Raw genomic sequence first — 16,581 nt, 5'->3', positions numbered from 1 at the left:
ATCAACTAATTGAGAAATCCGGCTCCGTGCAATTAAAGGCCCGTGTTTCAATCCACCGTTACTATGACACTATTGGGCTCCCTCTCTTCTAGTTCCTCCTTATGCCAGTTAAAAAACATACATATCACCCAATAACACATGTCCATTGTAGCCCACCTCCTGCCGCAGCAGATTCAATGAGGCAAAACTATTTCAGCCTTCGATATTTTGTGGCATTATTATTATTTTTGGATTCTTTTAAGAATAAAATTTCCGTAAAACTTATTAAAATACTACACATTTGTGAGACAAAAAAGTTATTTATATCGTGATTGAAATATAAGAAAAAGAAAGAAATACAAAATATAAAAATAACGGGAAAAATAGCCCGAGGGTCATCGATGGAATTCTGACTCCATAAAGAATTGGGCCCGGTACCGACAGCAAGCCCATTTCCGAGGGATGCGGCAGGGCTATTATTTATGTGTCACGTTTTGTTAGCTCACAACAACCATGAAGTACACCTGTCCTGTCCATTTAAGTCGTCCAAAACCAGCCACGCCATAACAGGTTTCTGGCCAAAGAAACGAGACTTCTTTTGTGATTGAAGTGATCCCAATATTCACCTCTCTCGTTAACCATCAAACTTTGAGGAGACAACATAAAGACCACAAACGAGAGGCTGGCCATTGATAAACAATGAAAGAAGCTTGTAAGATTAAATCATGGATCTTTGAGTTAGAAACATCAAAGAGTTTTGCACTGGCCACAGACGTAACATGATAATTAAACCAACTTCACCATTCAACCCCGTCCAACTCTACAAGCTAAAAGCAGACAACGATCAATACCTTCCCCCGGAGGCTGGGAGGTACCCAGCTCATATGCAATGAACAAAACTAATAAACGTAAACGTGACAAAGTACCTTAAAATGTGTTTGTATCTATGTATGCATATATATAGATATGGAGATATATATATATATATATATATTCATCAGCAGAAGATCAGCATAAAGCAAGTGCCAAGGACTTCAGTGCATAGGTGGGCGAGGAGCACGCGGTCGAACAGGAGTCTTTGACGGGCTTACCCTGCATGGATAACAACAATAGGGAAAGTTCAGAAAGACACAAAGGACAAAAAGATGGAAAGCAAATTCAGAATCAGAAAGCCTCATGATAACAACCTTATCGGAAGTGAACCCAAGACTGCGCCACTGCAGTTCAGAGCTGCAATTGCGCTCTCAGCCTGCAAACGAAGAGAATTCCATAAATATTCAGGAAAGGCATCACTCCCCATTCCAAAGGACATAAAAGTTTTCCACAAATTGAGAACATGCTGTCTTAACTAAGACAGAAAGTCCACGTTTCACCCCACAATAGATCACTAACTGGTCATGGAAGATGGTAGTATGATTCCATAGATGTTCACAAAAGACTTGTTTTGTCAACTACCTAGCAGAAAGGTGGTCACACAGAAATTGGGCAAGGAAAAGGTAACTCAAATACAGCAAAAACCTTGAAAATTTTGCAAGGTACTGAAGCCTCTGCAACTACATAACTATTCTTTGATGGTGGCCAAATATGAGCAATAGTAGCTACTGAGACAAGAAAGATATACTTCCTTAGATGAACTATACAAGGGCAAAGGCTTAAAAGCCAAAATCCTAGGCAAAGAAGTTATTCACAAACTATTAATTAATATGAGGGATTAAAATGTAACATAACCACAGCAATCTCACAAACTAGGCAATCATAAAAAGTACTATTAGGAAACTAGAATGGCCTCGATTGATGATATGCATATCCAAATGAATCTTTCCATCCACTTGAGTCAATCAGAAGATAATATAGTTCAAGGTTATAATGGATTAAATCACCAAGCTGCCAATAATACACTATCCAACACTGATTTCTTAAAAAGCCCAAGATGTTTCAATTCAGCATCCAGCCTCCCTTACAAAGAATGTGGACTAACACAGTTCATACTCCTGACTCTTCGCAGGAAACACAAGCAGCATCACCACCACTGGCTAACTAAGGTAAGCAAGGTTCCAAACAACATTAACATCCAGCTTAGCAGTCCACACAACTCAAGGTTTCCAAGATGACAAGACTTGATCAAGTTGTTCTGATGTCTCAGCTTATCAACTAAGAAAAATCTGAACACGTAGTTACTAATATAGTTCTCTTGACAAGTTCTTGGGGGCTGGGCATCAAAATTGATCTTGATGTCATCTTTAAATATGCATTACAAGCAACCTCATGACTGGATTCAAAGAAAGTTATCTTTTCGTCCCTAGAACAATGTTTTCATTATTCCCCAAAAACTCTCTCTCCTCTTAAGCCTCAAATAAGCTTTCCCTCATTCAGAAAATCCAAAATAAAATAGTGATAGAATGTGAAACTTCAGAAGCTTAAATTTCTCAATTACCATCATCACGAGATTAGTACAGTTTGCATGTACACTCTCTTAAATATCAAAAGAATTATGTGTGTTTTGAGAGAGAAGGTCAAACCCATTATTGATCCCAAAAGAAACGCTTCTCAATCAAATATCCAACTCCAGTCAGAAATGGTGTGCAGGCTACATGTGCGGATACACAAATATTTATCTACTAAGCCAAACCAAATCAGAAATTAAGAGTTACACAAGCAAAGTCACATCAGGTTTGTCCACTGAATTTGTCTCCTTAAACTAGAAATTCAGGCATCTTGCATGTCCACTATTGTCTTCCAAGCTTGACGCTTTAAGATGGACATGAAAAGAAAGTAATGCGTAATAATGTACTACTTCAATTTGATCAGTCCCTGTGAGTTGAAAGAGGAATTCCAAAATGTGATGACAACATCAAAGAACAGTATCCTGAAATCTTATGTGACGATTCCAACATGAAGAAACAAATACAAGATATACACCAACAATTATGGTCCTATTTTGAATATTCTACACAAAAATTTAAGTATATTGTTACCAACTAATGGTTCTTCCTGCATTGACATGATCCAAAGAAAAAGAGTAAAATCCAGAGATTACTGCCTTAATGGGGGTTATAAGTGGAAGTGACTGAAACCACTACCTATGAAATCCAGAATAAGCAGATAACCATATGGCCAATCTTCACGAAGACCACTCCAAAGAAACCACTTTCTGATTTTAGACTGCAATGGCAGGTAGCTGATTGTACGCATATTATTAAGGCAAGAGATGATGAAAGAAATCGCCAACAAGAAAATAGACCTCTTTTCCTCTTTTCCTTTAACTGAGACAACTAATGTATATCTAGGCAGTCTCAAAGTTCGCCAGACAATCAAGAAGGAAGTTTTATTATTATGGACAAGTGGACAAGCAGATCCTAAAGCAGATTGACATGAAGAATCTTAGACATTTCCAGTCCAACATCAACTTCTACAGCCAAATTACCAGCTTTTTAAAGTCACACTCATGTTAGCCACAAGCTTACAAGCTAGCATTTATGCGCATCACTGAGAAAGCCAGCTTGCTGTACCACAACGGCACCGGAGAAAAATCAATATAGCACATAGTGAAACCATAATTAGAATAATCCAGCTTCAACTTTTAGAGAGGATGGCATAAAACCAGCAAAAGGAGAATCATTTCTATCCGCACAGTTGTCCCAAAATCCAAGCCTCAGTGACACGCACCCAAAAAAAAAAGCAAGCTTCACATAAGGGAATCAAAATTGAAACTTAACCGAGCATAAATTTCACAAATTAAAAAAGAGAATCAATCACAGAAAGTGAAAAGAAAATAAGGCAGAGGCAAGAGAAACTGAATTCATGTTGCAAGATAGAAGAGAAAATGAGTTCACAGTGGAGGAGAACGACTAAAAGCAAAATGAGTAAGAAAATGGCGGTTACCATCACAAACTCAACAAAAGCTATACGAGTTGAGTGATGATAGTCACCCAGCAACCTTAGACGATGAACCTGTGGCAGAGATGGGAGTCCAAGGGTTAAAGGCAGGAACTTGAAGAAGCAATGACGCTTCCAGATAAACCAAAAGGGCAGGCACTAACCTCTCCACATATGGACTCAAAGAACAGTTTAACATCTGCTTGAGTAACCTGCATTAAAAACCAGAATACCAATACCATATCCTTAATATAAATGCTTGTAAACCACAAGAAGAATGGATTATAATTTCCAAAGTACCTTCTTGTCTATGTTTGTACAATAAATAGTTCTTGCACACATCTCCCTTTCATCTTCAGACTAAAAATCACAAGGGAACAATATTAAAAAGTGCAATAGCATGTCCCAATATGCACTTATCAGCATCTCAACAACAGCAAGCTTGAAGCAACACTTTACAAAGTAGCCAAAGATGAATAAAAATCTCACCCTGGGCAAGAATGTTGGGTTGACAGGAGCAATTGCAGTTTTGGAAGGCAAAACCCTAACAGGATAAAATCCAAGCATGGTGCCTGCCAGACTTAAAGCATTCCTTGCACCTTCTGCCAGAAACAGTGGAAACAATAATGTAAGCAGTTGTGATGTATGAAACCTGACAAGCGCTCGATTGCAAGAACAGGTAATCAACATACCCTCATCAGTAAACTCAACGAAGGCAAAACGAAGTACAGAGTTAGGGTCACCGCAGACTCGACAATCCACAACCTTTACGATCAAACACAACAAGAAGTTAATAATGGACAATATCAAATGAACACAGATAAAGTATTTTATGTTATTCAACACGTCTCAAGTATGACAAGCTATATAGAAACAGGTTAACCTGTCCGCAACTAAGAAAGAGAGCAGCAAGTTGCTCTTCAGTAACCTAGAAACATGAGAAGAGGCACAACATTAGAACATGTGAATACCCTGAATATCAATGATAAAGTACTGCAGAATTTTTATTTAACCTGATGATCAATGTCAGATACATATACAGTCCGCCTAATTACATCTTCTCGCTGAGCCATACTAGTTCTGCTGTTCATTCTTCGCTTTCCATGACTATAGTTGTTCTTCTTCTGTGCATGCCATAAATAACCAAAACAATCAGCATGACTCAAACTGACCACCAGCCAAGTTGCTATGATAACTTAAAAGGAATCCCATCCCTATTTTGATGCATAAACTGCAAGTGGAAGAGAGTTCAGTTGCCGTATCCTTACATTTCCATAAATTTTACAACTCAACTAATCTAAACAATCCTAATCATTTACCTCAAGAGTCATCCCACCTGAACAAGGGCAAACCTATTACAATCTGAGCCACGGTGCTGCAATATGTTTCAGAAAAATTTTGAATTTTTTGGCACCCCTTTGCTTAGAAACCCTACATGTTGCTGACAAGTATAAAAATGAAAAAGGAAATGAATCATTAGTTGAAGTACCCTTCTAGCTGAATTTGCAGTGGGAATCCCGGAGTTGGTGTGAATCAAAAAATTGTTAGCATTGAAACCAAAGTGCCCTGCAGCTGGGGGCAACAGCCTGTGATGGTGATTGACGGCGGCTAGAGACGGAGGAACAAATTCCTCGGCCATGGGATTGAGTTTAGAGAGCATCTCCTCCAAATCCCTCATTTCCCTCTTAAACCCCTCTCCACCGTCATCAGAACCACCATCGTCGTCGTCGTCGTCATCAACTCCACCATTCCTCCTCATATCGACACCTTTGATGTTCTGGTGGTGATGATGATGTTGATTGCCGTTGTTATTATTGTCACTGTGATTCCGGTTAGGCAGTCCATTGCCGTTGATGTTATGGTGATGCTGAATGCCCGAGTTAGGAAGGGGCTTCTGATTGGTAGCAGCAGGAGCAGCGGGCGGAGCACTAGAAGGCGTCTGGTGGGCAGCAATCATCTGCTGCTGCTGCTGGACCATGAGGTTGATGAAGGTTTGATCGGCAGCAGCCGACGGCGGTGGCTTCGTTGACCTGAGCATCGGAGGGTTTGGGTTGGGGTGATTGGCGGCCGGCGGCGTGGTCATTGTGGACTGATGATGAAGGTGGAGGTGGTGGTGATGATCGCCTCCGACGACGTCATTTTGCGCAGCACCATTCGAGTCAGCACGATTGGATGAACCGACCACGTTGATTCCAGCATTCTCAACCACCGCCATGATCGGACTCGCAAAATCCACTGACACTCTCCTCGGCCGAGGTTTTTGTCCTTCTTCTTGTTTTTTTTTAAAATTTTTTTTGTTGGGTTATCTTACTGTTTTTAATTTATTTTGGGTCCTGAAAATAACAAAGGAAGAAAAGAAAAGCTTGTAGCTATTGCTATCTAATCAATTAAGGGGGGCTTCGTTTTTTTTTTTTTTTTTTTGGGGGAGGGAGTATTTTGATGAATTCGAGGAGTAAAAACAAAAAAAAAACCTCTAAGAAAAGGAGATATATGTAAATAAATATACAATTTGGTATTAAAAAAAAAATCGTACCTTGAAGGATGAAGAGAGGGCTTAAATGGTGTCCATTTGAAGGAAGAGAAGAGGCGAGAGCTGAGAAATCAAAGAAGACGGAGGAGGGGAAGAAGAGGAAGAAGAAGAAGAAAAAAAGAAGACCAACAAAACAGACCCCAACTTTTCTTTCTTCTCTTGTATACAGTAGTACTGGTATTGTATTTTTTTTTTTTTGACCAAAGTACTACTAGTACGCAGTAGTAGTATTTTTTTATGTTTCCTTTTTTTTTCTGTGTAAAGCCCAGAAGTATTTATTTAGGAGCAGAGTTTTAATTAGCAGTATTTATTTTAGACTTTTAGGAGTTGTAGTGACTAATGAGAGAGAGTGCAGGACGAAGACTATGACAAAAGTATAGTAGCAGTAAGAGAGAGAGAGAGAGAGAGAGGACAAAAGTATACAGTGTATAGGGTCTAATACAGATGCGGAGGGAGGGATGGAGGACAGAATTCATCATCTTGCCTTGGGATCGTCCGTTTTTGGCCACATTACATTACATATATCCTTTCTTTGACCTTCTTCCCTCCACTACCCACCAAAATGCAAAATGATTGCTACTGCAGTACCATTTTCCCTTCTTTTTTTTTTTCCCCTGTGTCGGCGTGGGGGGGAGTAGTTTAAAAGTTTTCAAGCAGTGAAAACGGATCTGAGTACTTTTTAAGTAACCACTTCATTGCAGGTTGTAGTAAGTAAGTATCAATTACATCTCTCTGATAGATATGTCCTTCTAGGTTTAGTAGTAAAACTAATAACAATGTTTAGTAGTATCTGTAGTAAGTAAGTAACATATGTTTATTGTTACTACTACGATGGATGGATGATTTTTTTTTGGGTGAAAATGGATGGATGATTGAATGACAGACAGACGCATGATTCATGCGCACATCCCATCATCTGCTGTGGCCTTTGCTATATACTAGGAGGGGATCACCGCGCGAATGCGCGGTGTGAAATTAATAGGTAGTATGCCCAGCGTAAAGCCCATTGTAATAATTTTTTTTAAAAATAAAATAGATAATCCATAATTAGGAGCAATGACTAAAACAAGTTAAAAAACTATATTGGCCGAATATGTTGAGTCAAGGCCAAGTATATTAATAAAGAATACAGTTAAAAAAAAACTTCTATAAATTATTACAAGTTGTATGCATAATTGGATACCAGTGTTTACTAACTATGATTCAAGCTTGCATTTCTCAATCTCTTTACAATGCCGAATATCGTTCAAGAGTTTATTTGTCTTCCTCTTCCCAGAGCTTATTTGAATAATCTCCTATTGCCATGTTTTTATCCTGCACAAGAGGTAATGCAATTTTATGTTTAAGCCATATGAATTTTATGTATCATTAAGGATATAATCTGGACAGAGTAATAAATGAACTACTCTGATGGAACTAAAAGGAATATAATATTACAGTATAAATTGAGTTAGAATTGGCCCAGCAGGAAGCAAATAAAAACTGCTTTCTCTGCTATAAAATATGCAATTTGCTGGTAGCTATGCTTGATAAGCATATGCAATGGTTATAACGTTCTTTATTGCCATGGCCTTGTATGTGTCAAAATCAAGTGTAACTTAAGCTCTTGTATGTTGAAACCAAAACTTTACACATTAGACAAAATTAAGAATGATACCATGTAAAAATAGGAACGAAATATGTAATAAGTTTTGAAGCCAAAAATATTGAAATTTGAGAAATAAAAATGAAAGAAGTAACATTTCCATGGGAAACAAATACGAAAAAGAAATTATTGATTAAGTAAAAAGGCCAATCAATCTCACAATTATTGATCACTATACCGGGGAAAGATAAATAATAGCAAATAGTAAAATAGTTCATATCCACACTGTTTGTGGTTGGAAAACCATACCTTGCTTCTTGATAAGAATTCATGAGAAAAGTCTTATAGTAGCCAGCCAACTCAAGCAGTTCATCAAATTTCTCACTTTTCCTCCAAAAATTTGAAAAGCAAATTCAGTAAGTACTATATGATTGATAGCAACAAGTGATTATTCAAAAAACAACGAGTGAAGGAAATGCAAAGAGATTTAGAAATTTGAGGGATGAAAGCAAATGATCCTAAGAGGGTTCAGCACATGCAGTCCTCAACCAAAAGATGTTGAATTTAGGCAAAGACTTGCTATTCATCAAGAATGACAGTAATACCTATACATTATTTGGAAACAAGCACAATCAAGTCATCCATGTGGTTTCCATCATTTAATAGAAAGGCAATGAGAGGGCAGGATGACTTGGAATTCAAGAAAAAATCAAGTTAACAGGAATACCTAAAACCAAGAAAAAATGTAAACCACTGACCAACTTGATATGAACTATTTAAACTATCCATGAAATAGCAAGTTGAAGTTCCCATGGATTACATCATCTTCATTAAGAAAAGACATAAGATCATTACATGCAATCTTGGACCAATCAGTAAAGTCAAGATCAACTGAAAGCTTTTAATGCATAAATTATTAATACAATTCCATAAGGCTTCCACAAATATGCCTTTTTGAAAAAGAAACAAGGCTGCAATGTAACAATTCTTAGATCTCAATTAAATTGGGAAATTTGTATTATAGGTCCAATTAAAAACAAAAGCAAAAATTTTTTTGGTCGAATAAATTGGGGAATTTGTTTCAGTTAAGTTTCTTTAGAAAAAGTAACAAATAACCGAGGATAGCATAAGATGCATAAGGTAAATAAGTACCTATTTAACTCAAATTCTGAACTACATCAATTCAAAAGAAAACCATGACTTGCGTTCCGAATCCAAAGCTAGTTCGAGGGTCTTGTAAAGGGTTTGACTTGGCATCTGGACTGCTATATCCTTCAATTTTAGTTTGTAAAGAACCACATTGATCATCTTCCAGTAGCTCAAAGACAATAGTGCCAGGCTAATTGTGATATTTCCATCACCACATACCTCGACTAATTTTTTCACCATAAGGTGTCAGTTTAGATTCTTTATCCACTTCTTCACCTTGAAATCCATAAACAGCCTCCAATGACTTACCCAAAATCCATCAATAGTTGTGCAAAGAATAAACTGCTAAATAAATTTGAAAAAAAAAAAAGAAAGCAAAGAGAGAACAAAAACACTGAAACGATAACTCCTGCACATACCTTGAAGGCTGAAATAAGAAAAGTAGCCTCCTTATTTCGTTCTTCCTTTATCTAACAAAAATTTAGTGTAAACAAGCGTCGGCCAGATGAAGAATATAATTAAAACAACCTCATGGTAATAACATGAGAATGATTCAGAGAAAATTATTGAACTTATTCTCCATATTCTTCAACATTATTAACAGTTGCAAATGAAATATACAACCAACCATTTTTTCCTTGCTTTTTTTACATTAAAATAAAAGTCTATAGTTACATGAAGCAAGATGATATGTAGATTAATATCACAAGTTTTCCTCTCCTTTCTGAGCATGACCCTTTTGATTTCACAGCTCTTTCAAGAATTCAATATTTTCATTTAATGGTTCACAAACCTTACATGGTTTGAAATTTAACTACTTCAACCATTAACAGCCTAGAATTTAACCCCAAGCATTGAATAAATTGCGTAGATAGCATGCTTAGCAAAGCAAACATGACATTCTAGTCGTTAATCAAACAATTTTGATCCAAATCCAAGGAAAAAAAGGCCCCAAGATGGAATTCCACTCACTTGATCTATACAACGTTGTCCAAAAAGTGCATTAGTTGGCTGCAAAAAGAAAAAAAATGACAAAATCATTACCAACTAACTAAGAGAGTTTAACAGAAACAGTCAACCCACACCCTCTTACTTTGAATTTTTGACTTATAAAGAGTTATTGGCAATATCAACTGGAAAACAAAAATTTCTATGAACATGAAAAAAGAGGAAAGAAATTAAACCATTTCATCTAAGGAAATAATCACAAGTTTCAATGCAAAAAAGTGAAAGCATAAAATATTGGATCTTAAGTAAGGATAATTACTGAATGGAGTTGCTTAAAAAGACCTGACAATCTCATAATCATGACTTACACTGGAATTTTAAGAAATACTTCAATAAGAGGCAGACTATCCTCTCCATAGTCCATTTCTTGAACATCTATGAAAGAGGAGTAAAGATAGGAGAAGATTATAGTTGACTTCTGGTAAAAAGAAAGAAAAAATAGAAAAACAGAGATCATAAATGTATTTACTTGATCAAAGAATTTCCAATCATTCATACTTGGTATCAAATCCCTATTCCTCAACCCGTAGCAAACATATAAAACTTATTAGAGAATAAAATAAAATTTAATCAAGAGAAAAAAGTACACATAGAACAAGAGTGGAGAAGCTAGCAGTTTTCAGAGAGAAAGAAAGAAAGATAAGAACAGAAGGGACTTTTCAAATAGAAGCTTTGAGTTAGAGGGGATTGAGATATGGAAAATTATCTGATGGGAATTGATTAGTCTTGTCAGCATTGTGCCAAACTCCTCTATTGCAGACACAGGAATTTGAGGGAAGGCCTCTAGTTTTGTAACTCCCAGTACTTTAACTCGCCAGCAAAGAGGAAAACAATAACTTTTTGCACAGAAAGGAGATGGGAGAGATTTTTTTTTTTATGCAAAAGATAGGAAAGAGATGGCTCTGAGGTCTTTCTGTCAATTTTTCTCATAAAAAATTTGAGGTAAGATGACTCCAGAACACCTCTCCAAAAATAGTTGGATGTGTCAAAGAAGTGATTGTATTCTCAAATTCTAGGAAGAATTGTATGCCATGTATCTCAAAGTAGAGGCATCTTGTCCTCATATTTGAACATCTAAATGTGTTATATTTAGTACAAATTATCCATCCAGTTAAGACAAATTAGGAGTTCTACCAAATTTTCTTCAAAAGTAACATGCCCTTCCTTTAAGTTCTCTCCTGCATAAAAAACTTCAACATAAATTGAAGGTCTGCATCACATTCACCTATTTGAACCTATCAATTGGAATACCATCTTCATGTTTCTCACAAAATTTTTTGTTTAGGCTTACCTCAATTAAGTTCATTTTTACAAGTAAAAAAACTATCATAAGGTTCAGTTTTCCAGACTTAATCTTACTGAAATGTTACAAATCTAAGAGAACATCATGTTTTGTAAATATAGACTTAAGTCAACCAAAACTGATTTTCCTAATAAGAATTTCCAAGCTATTAAACATCGTAGTCTATGATTCAAGAGGCAAAACTACAATTATGTAGCAATTTAATTCTTTTTTTGATCAAGGAATAGAAAATTTAAGGTGTTTTATTAAAACAGTAACTTACTCATTATTTCAAGCAGGTGCTTAGAATGTAATATTTGAGAATCCTCGTCTTGGACAAACCTTTAACCACCTAGAAAATAGGAAAACCATTTAGATTGCCATTGTAACAAAAAAATATATTGCTGAAGATATTCAGTTTAATATCCACTTAAGGATCATAAAACGAATATTCAAGAGGTTTTACCAAGAGACAATTTATGTACTAAAACAAAAAATTTCAACACAAAGCAATCAAAAGAATAGCATCACACGATCTTTTGTAACTCATGGCCAATGACCAATGTGACCTGGAAGTTCCTGATTCTCAGAGAAGAAATTTATTAATTCTTCAAATGTTGAAAACCCAATGAAGAAAAAGGAATCGGAAGAACTGGAGCAAATATAAAGACATTCTGAAGATGAAGAAATCTATTTGGTTACGATATGGATTGCTTTTCTGATCAGGAGATCAACAAAACACCTGCATGAAAGACACCAAAAAAAATGACTGAAAAGAAAACTCGAATGAGGTTTGAAAAGAGCAAAGGCCAAAGAAAAGTATACCATCATTTGAGCTCTGAAAAGAGCAATTTAAAGTAAAAATTAAATTAGAATTATAAAACAAAGCTTACGATTTTCCCCTCAGCAGTTGTCTTTCACGGGTGGCCATTTTCCTTCCTGTTGTAGAAGAAATCCAAGAAAGGCAAAAACGGAAAGAAAAATGGAACAATAAAACACCAAGTAGGTACAAAAAATAAAGTAAATAAATACTCTACAAGCCAGCTAATAATCAATTATTCACCATCTCCGACCATATTAAAAGTTTTTTGTTGAAACTAAAAATAAAAATTTAATGATAAAACTGAAATGAAACAAAGACATTAATCATGGAAAGAAAGGGGAAGGAAAATACCATATCTGTATTCTACAAATTCATATAGACAGTGGAGATGAAATATCAACCTTTCACTTCCTCGTTGTTTCAGAAAAGGACCCAAAAAAAAGAAGGGGGAAGAATTGATTGTTTTTAGCCAAGGAAATATCAGGTAAAATGGCAGAAAAATAGAAAAAAATCAGCTATAATTACTTGAGGTATGGAGAGAGGGAGATGAAGGAGAACAGGAGGGAGAAATCGACAAAGGGAGGAGAGGAAGACTCTCTCGTACTCCCTTTTACGTCCATTTATGGAAAATTCTCAAGAGAATTCTTTGACCAAACACCATGACAACGTTCAGGGGCTGGTGGCCTCCTTACCACCCTCCTTCCCCGCCGCCACAACCGCCATTCATCCACCCCCTACTGCTGGTATCCAAAAGGTTAGAGAATCAAGTGAAATAGTTGAGGAATCAACAAGTAGTCAGCACCAAAGGAATCAAATTTTAACTGTGGATATACCCAAAACAACAGCTGATGGCTCCATAGACGAGTTTGTGAGGATAAACGTGCCTCCGTCACCAACTCCTAAAAAAGTGAACTTTTCACCATTACCGAGTCCCGGTCATATCAGGTTTAATGGATCCCCACTTCCCTCCTCATCAAACAGGGGTAAAGCATCAATGAAGAGCCTCCTGCCTAAACTGAGCTTTAAGTTTCGGAATACAGATTCAGAGATCGAAAAGGCAGCCATGCTAGCTCTAGGTTCTCCACTCGGACCACAGGAGAAGAGGTTAATTACAAGTCCCTTTGCAGTCTTGAGCCCACCACCGTTCATCAACTCAATCAGAAGGAAAAAAATCTGGACCCCCCCAATTGAGATTACAACCTGTTTCAAGTACAATCATATGCCAGAAATTCAGGAAAAAACTATGGGTCTCGCGAAGATGGAATTTTGTCTGGAGGATAACAGCAATAGGGATCGGTCTTCAAGAGTTCTTGACACTGACTGATAGGTGTACGTTTGACTGAGAGAGAGAGAGAAAAGCGGAAGAAAAAGGATTGAAGATCCATCAGCATACGATGCCGTTTGATTGATCAAAAGGTGAAAGGGAAAAAAACCCATAAATCCTCAAACCATATGCCAAAAAAAGTTCCAAAGGTAAAAAGTTCTTCAATATAAAAGACTTCCAAAGGTAATAAGTAAGTAGATTAACAATTAACCGCAAAAAAAGTGATAAATAATTGGGATTTATTTGGCAACCAAAAAAAAGTGTTAATAATTACAAAAAGCTGGTAATTAAATGTTATTTGCTAGGCAATAAAAAGTGACAATTCACTTCCAAAAAAAAGAGACTAATTTTTGGGTAATAACTACATACAACTGGTAATTGAATGCGATTTGCTAGGCAACAAAAACATAATAATAATTATAAAAGTCAGCAATTAAATGCTATTTGTCTGGCAATTAAACATCAAAACCAGAGCTTAATTAATAAAAAATGAATCGAAAAAAAGCTGATGAGTAAACCTCATTTGTTGGGCAACCTAAAAAATAAAAGAGGACATTTCCTTAAAAAAAGTTGGGAAAAAAGTAATTAAATGAGATTTTTTTGGGCAACAAAAAAAAGGTTTTTTTGGTTAATAATTGCAAAAAAGTTATGAATTAAACGTGATTTGTTGGGTAACAAAAAAATCCCAATAAAAAGCGACATTATTAATTAGCTACTAACAATGAATTAATAATTAATAATAATTAATACAGTTAAAGCTATAAGTACAATAAAAGATAATAATTAATAATTGCGATTTATTCGGCAACCAAAAGAAAGCACCGATAATTGTAAATATTTGAGATACCAATTTTTTTGTTAACACAATTTATTGTTGGGAAAGGGAAAAAGGGGGCCAAATTTTAGCACAATCCCACATGTAATAGGTTAACAAGCATTTCCAATCCAATAAAAAAACAAAAGAATTGTAAATTAGGTTTTATTAGAACACTTCCTGGCAAACAATATTAATGAACAATAAATCAGAACACTTCCTGGCAAACAACAAATAAAGAAAAACAAAAGGATTGTAAACGTCTGAACAAAAGAATTCAATTGGAAATTGGCACGCCCCGGACGACCACCAACAATCAGCCAATAGCAGGCAAACAACAAACAAAGAAGCAAAAGGATTGCTAAACACTTGAGCAAGCAAACAAAAGAATTCACGCGTGGGAAACGGACGACCATCAATTGGAATTCGCACAGGCGGACGACCACCAATCAGCCAATAGCAGGGCGCCACGTCAGCAATCAGAACTCGATTGAAAAGCTCCCCATTCCCGCATAGACTAGATATGTTAATAATGTATGCACCTGACGTTGCGCACCCAAGCCCTACCCTCTCTCTGTCTTTGCTTTCACCATTCATCTCCGTGATTCTAACTTAATATGGATATGGAACCAGGTTATATTCTTTTATTGTGCCTCTCTGGGCAGCTTAGTTGGTCACGGGAGCCTTCTTAGGCACCGTTGTCCATTCTCCCCCATCGGGGATCGAGTTCCAGTGATTATCGATTCGAGGGGATGGGGTCTCTCCTCTCGGATCTCAGAAAAATTAGTCGGATCCGGCATACCTGAAACCTGGATACCCCTTGAGTAGACAAAAATATATATGTATATATTCTTTTATTGTGTTTTATAGCAGCGCTTTTAGGTAATCTTTCTTTTTCTTTTTTTTTTTCACAGCGTCCAAATTAGTAGTAGTTTAAATTAGCACCCACCGCACGGTCTTAAGAAACCACATAATTGTCCATTCAAGCTGCAAATAAAAAGTCAAAGAGGAAAGTCAAGTTCATAACAACAGAACAGACCATTGAAATAAAAATTTTCTTTTCTTTTCTTTTCAGTAGAACCCATGAATGAGGCGTTAATTTGGAGCGTCAATCTACAGTTATATATTGGCACATTGGCCTTCCCAACAAGCAAAATACGTGGGTACAATGAGAGTGAAGATTTTACAATCAAGTTCACAAAGCATATGCAGCAGAGACATGGCTCAGGAATACTTAGACCGGCTCAAACTCCAAGCCATCATTGAAAGGACAAGTCAAATGGTTGAACTCATCTCGACCCTCTGTTAAATTACTACTTTTTTTTTTTTGTACTATTTGTATTTTTACATGTGTTTCGTCATTTGATCATTAGTTAAAGCTAGAGGTGGCAAAATGGGCGGGATGGGCGGGATTTGCTTGGATTTGAGATGGAACCGAGTCATATGGGTTTGGGCCCAACCTTACCCATATGTGTTTTGGGACTAACTTGGGCGGGATCATTTTGGGATGGGTTTAGATTGATCCCGCCCAATACCCAAATCCATTTTCTACATATATTTTTTCCTTTAATTCATTTTTTATTTTTATATAATTTTAATATTTTTGATTTATTAAATTTCTTTTAGTTTTATTAAATAAACATGCAAGTGCTTTATACTCAAGATTCCCACAAAAAATTGGATTAACAAATAAAGGAAAAGATAGATATACAGCCATATTCCAACATATATCAAGATGACCAAGGTCCTTAGGATGTTGAATATTTATCCTTATCATTGTCCAAGGATGACAGGTCTAAACTAATTGAAATGCTGGAAATTCTTGTGGATAATGACTAGAAAGACTACTAGATTATATTCGCTGGTATGACTATAAAAATTGTTAAAGATAATTTTTGAATCTAAGATTCCGTTTGGATTGACTTTTTTTTCAAAAAATAAGTTTTTCAAATACAATGTTACAGTAATATACAATAACTCAAGAAACATCCCATCCATATTAATATATCAAATATTTCAAAAAAAATTTATAGTAAAAATTTTTCATATACACTGCTACAATAAAATATTTCAAAAACACCTACCAAAAACAGCTAATCCAAACGGAGCCCTTGCCATTTGAGCCCAATGGGTACCCAAGTATTTCCCATCCTTTCCCATTCATTAATGGGTATAGTTGGGATGTGTCCCAACTTAAACCCAATACCAAAT

The 16,581-nt window shown here is 36.2% G+C and overlaps 1 protein-coding gene and 1 long non-coding RNA gene across 16 annotated transcripts; both read right to left on the bottom strand.

Annotated features, from left to right (window-relative positions):
• Positions 1-351: 351 nt before the first annotated feature.
• LOC113729865 (polyadenylate-binding protein-interacting protein 12) lies at positions 352-6,643 on the bottom strand. 4 transcript variants are annotated; one of them, XR_011840014.1, is made up of 12 exons: positions 6,389-6,643; positions 5,345-6,188; positions 4,869-4,979; positions 4,739-4,783; positions 4,548-4,620; positions 4,345-4,457; positions 4,156-4,215; positions 4,020-4,067; positions 3,862-3,930; positions 1,167-1,228; positions 906-1,071; positions 352-661 (listed from the first exon to the last, which is right to left on the bottom strand). XR_011840014.1 is itself a non-coding variant. In XM_072077977.1 (11 exons), the coding sequence occupies exons 2-11, from the start codon at positions 6,068-6,070 to the stop codon at positions 1,014-1,016; spliced, it is 1,365 nt and encodes a 454-aa protein (XP_071934078.1). In that variant the 5' UTR covers positions 6,071-6,252; positions 6,389-6,643; the 3' UTR covers positions 669-1,013. The 4 variants fall into 4 exon arrangements, 2 of the variants coding, with proteins under 2 accessions (XP_071934078.1, XP_071934077.1); XR_011840013.1 differs by lacking the exon at positions 352-661 and adding an exon at positions 669-806; XM_072077977.1 differs by lacking the exon at positions 352-661 and having other exon boundaries at positions 669-1,071; positions 5,345-6,252.
• Positions 6,644-7,455: 812 nt separating this feature from the next.
• Positions 7,456-13,690, bottom strand: LOC113729864 (uncharacterized). 12 transcript variants are annotated; one of them, XR_011840020.1, is made up of 9 exons: positions 12,303-13,690; positions 11,693-12,151; positions 10,436-10,502; positions 10,092-10,130; positions 9,539-9,589; positions 9,339-9,395; positions 9,123-9,242; positions 8,280-8,360; positions 7,456-7,699 (listed from the first exon to the last, which is right to left on the bottom strand). It is a non-coding gene; the product is annotated as an uncharacterized lncRNA (long non-coding RNA). The 12 variants fall into 12 exon arrangements; XR_011840025.1 differs by having other exon boundaries at positions 8,280-8,354; XR_011840024.1 differs by having other exon boundaries at positions 9,123-9,232.
• Positions 13,691-16,581: the final 2,891 nt, after the last annotated feature.

This window comes from Coffea arabica, chromosome 2e (genome assembly GCF_036785885.1).
Source record: "Coffea arabica cultivar ET-39 chromosome 2e, Coffea Arabica ET-39 HiFi, whole genome shotgun sequence".
Taxonomy (NCBI): domain Eukaryota; kingdom Viridiplantae; phylum Streptophyta; class Magnoliopsida; order Gentianales; family Rubiaceae; genus Coffea; species Coffea arabica.
Note: the sequence above shows the minus strand (reverse complement) of the source record. Positions and strands in the feature narration are given on the sequence as shown.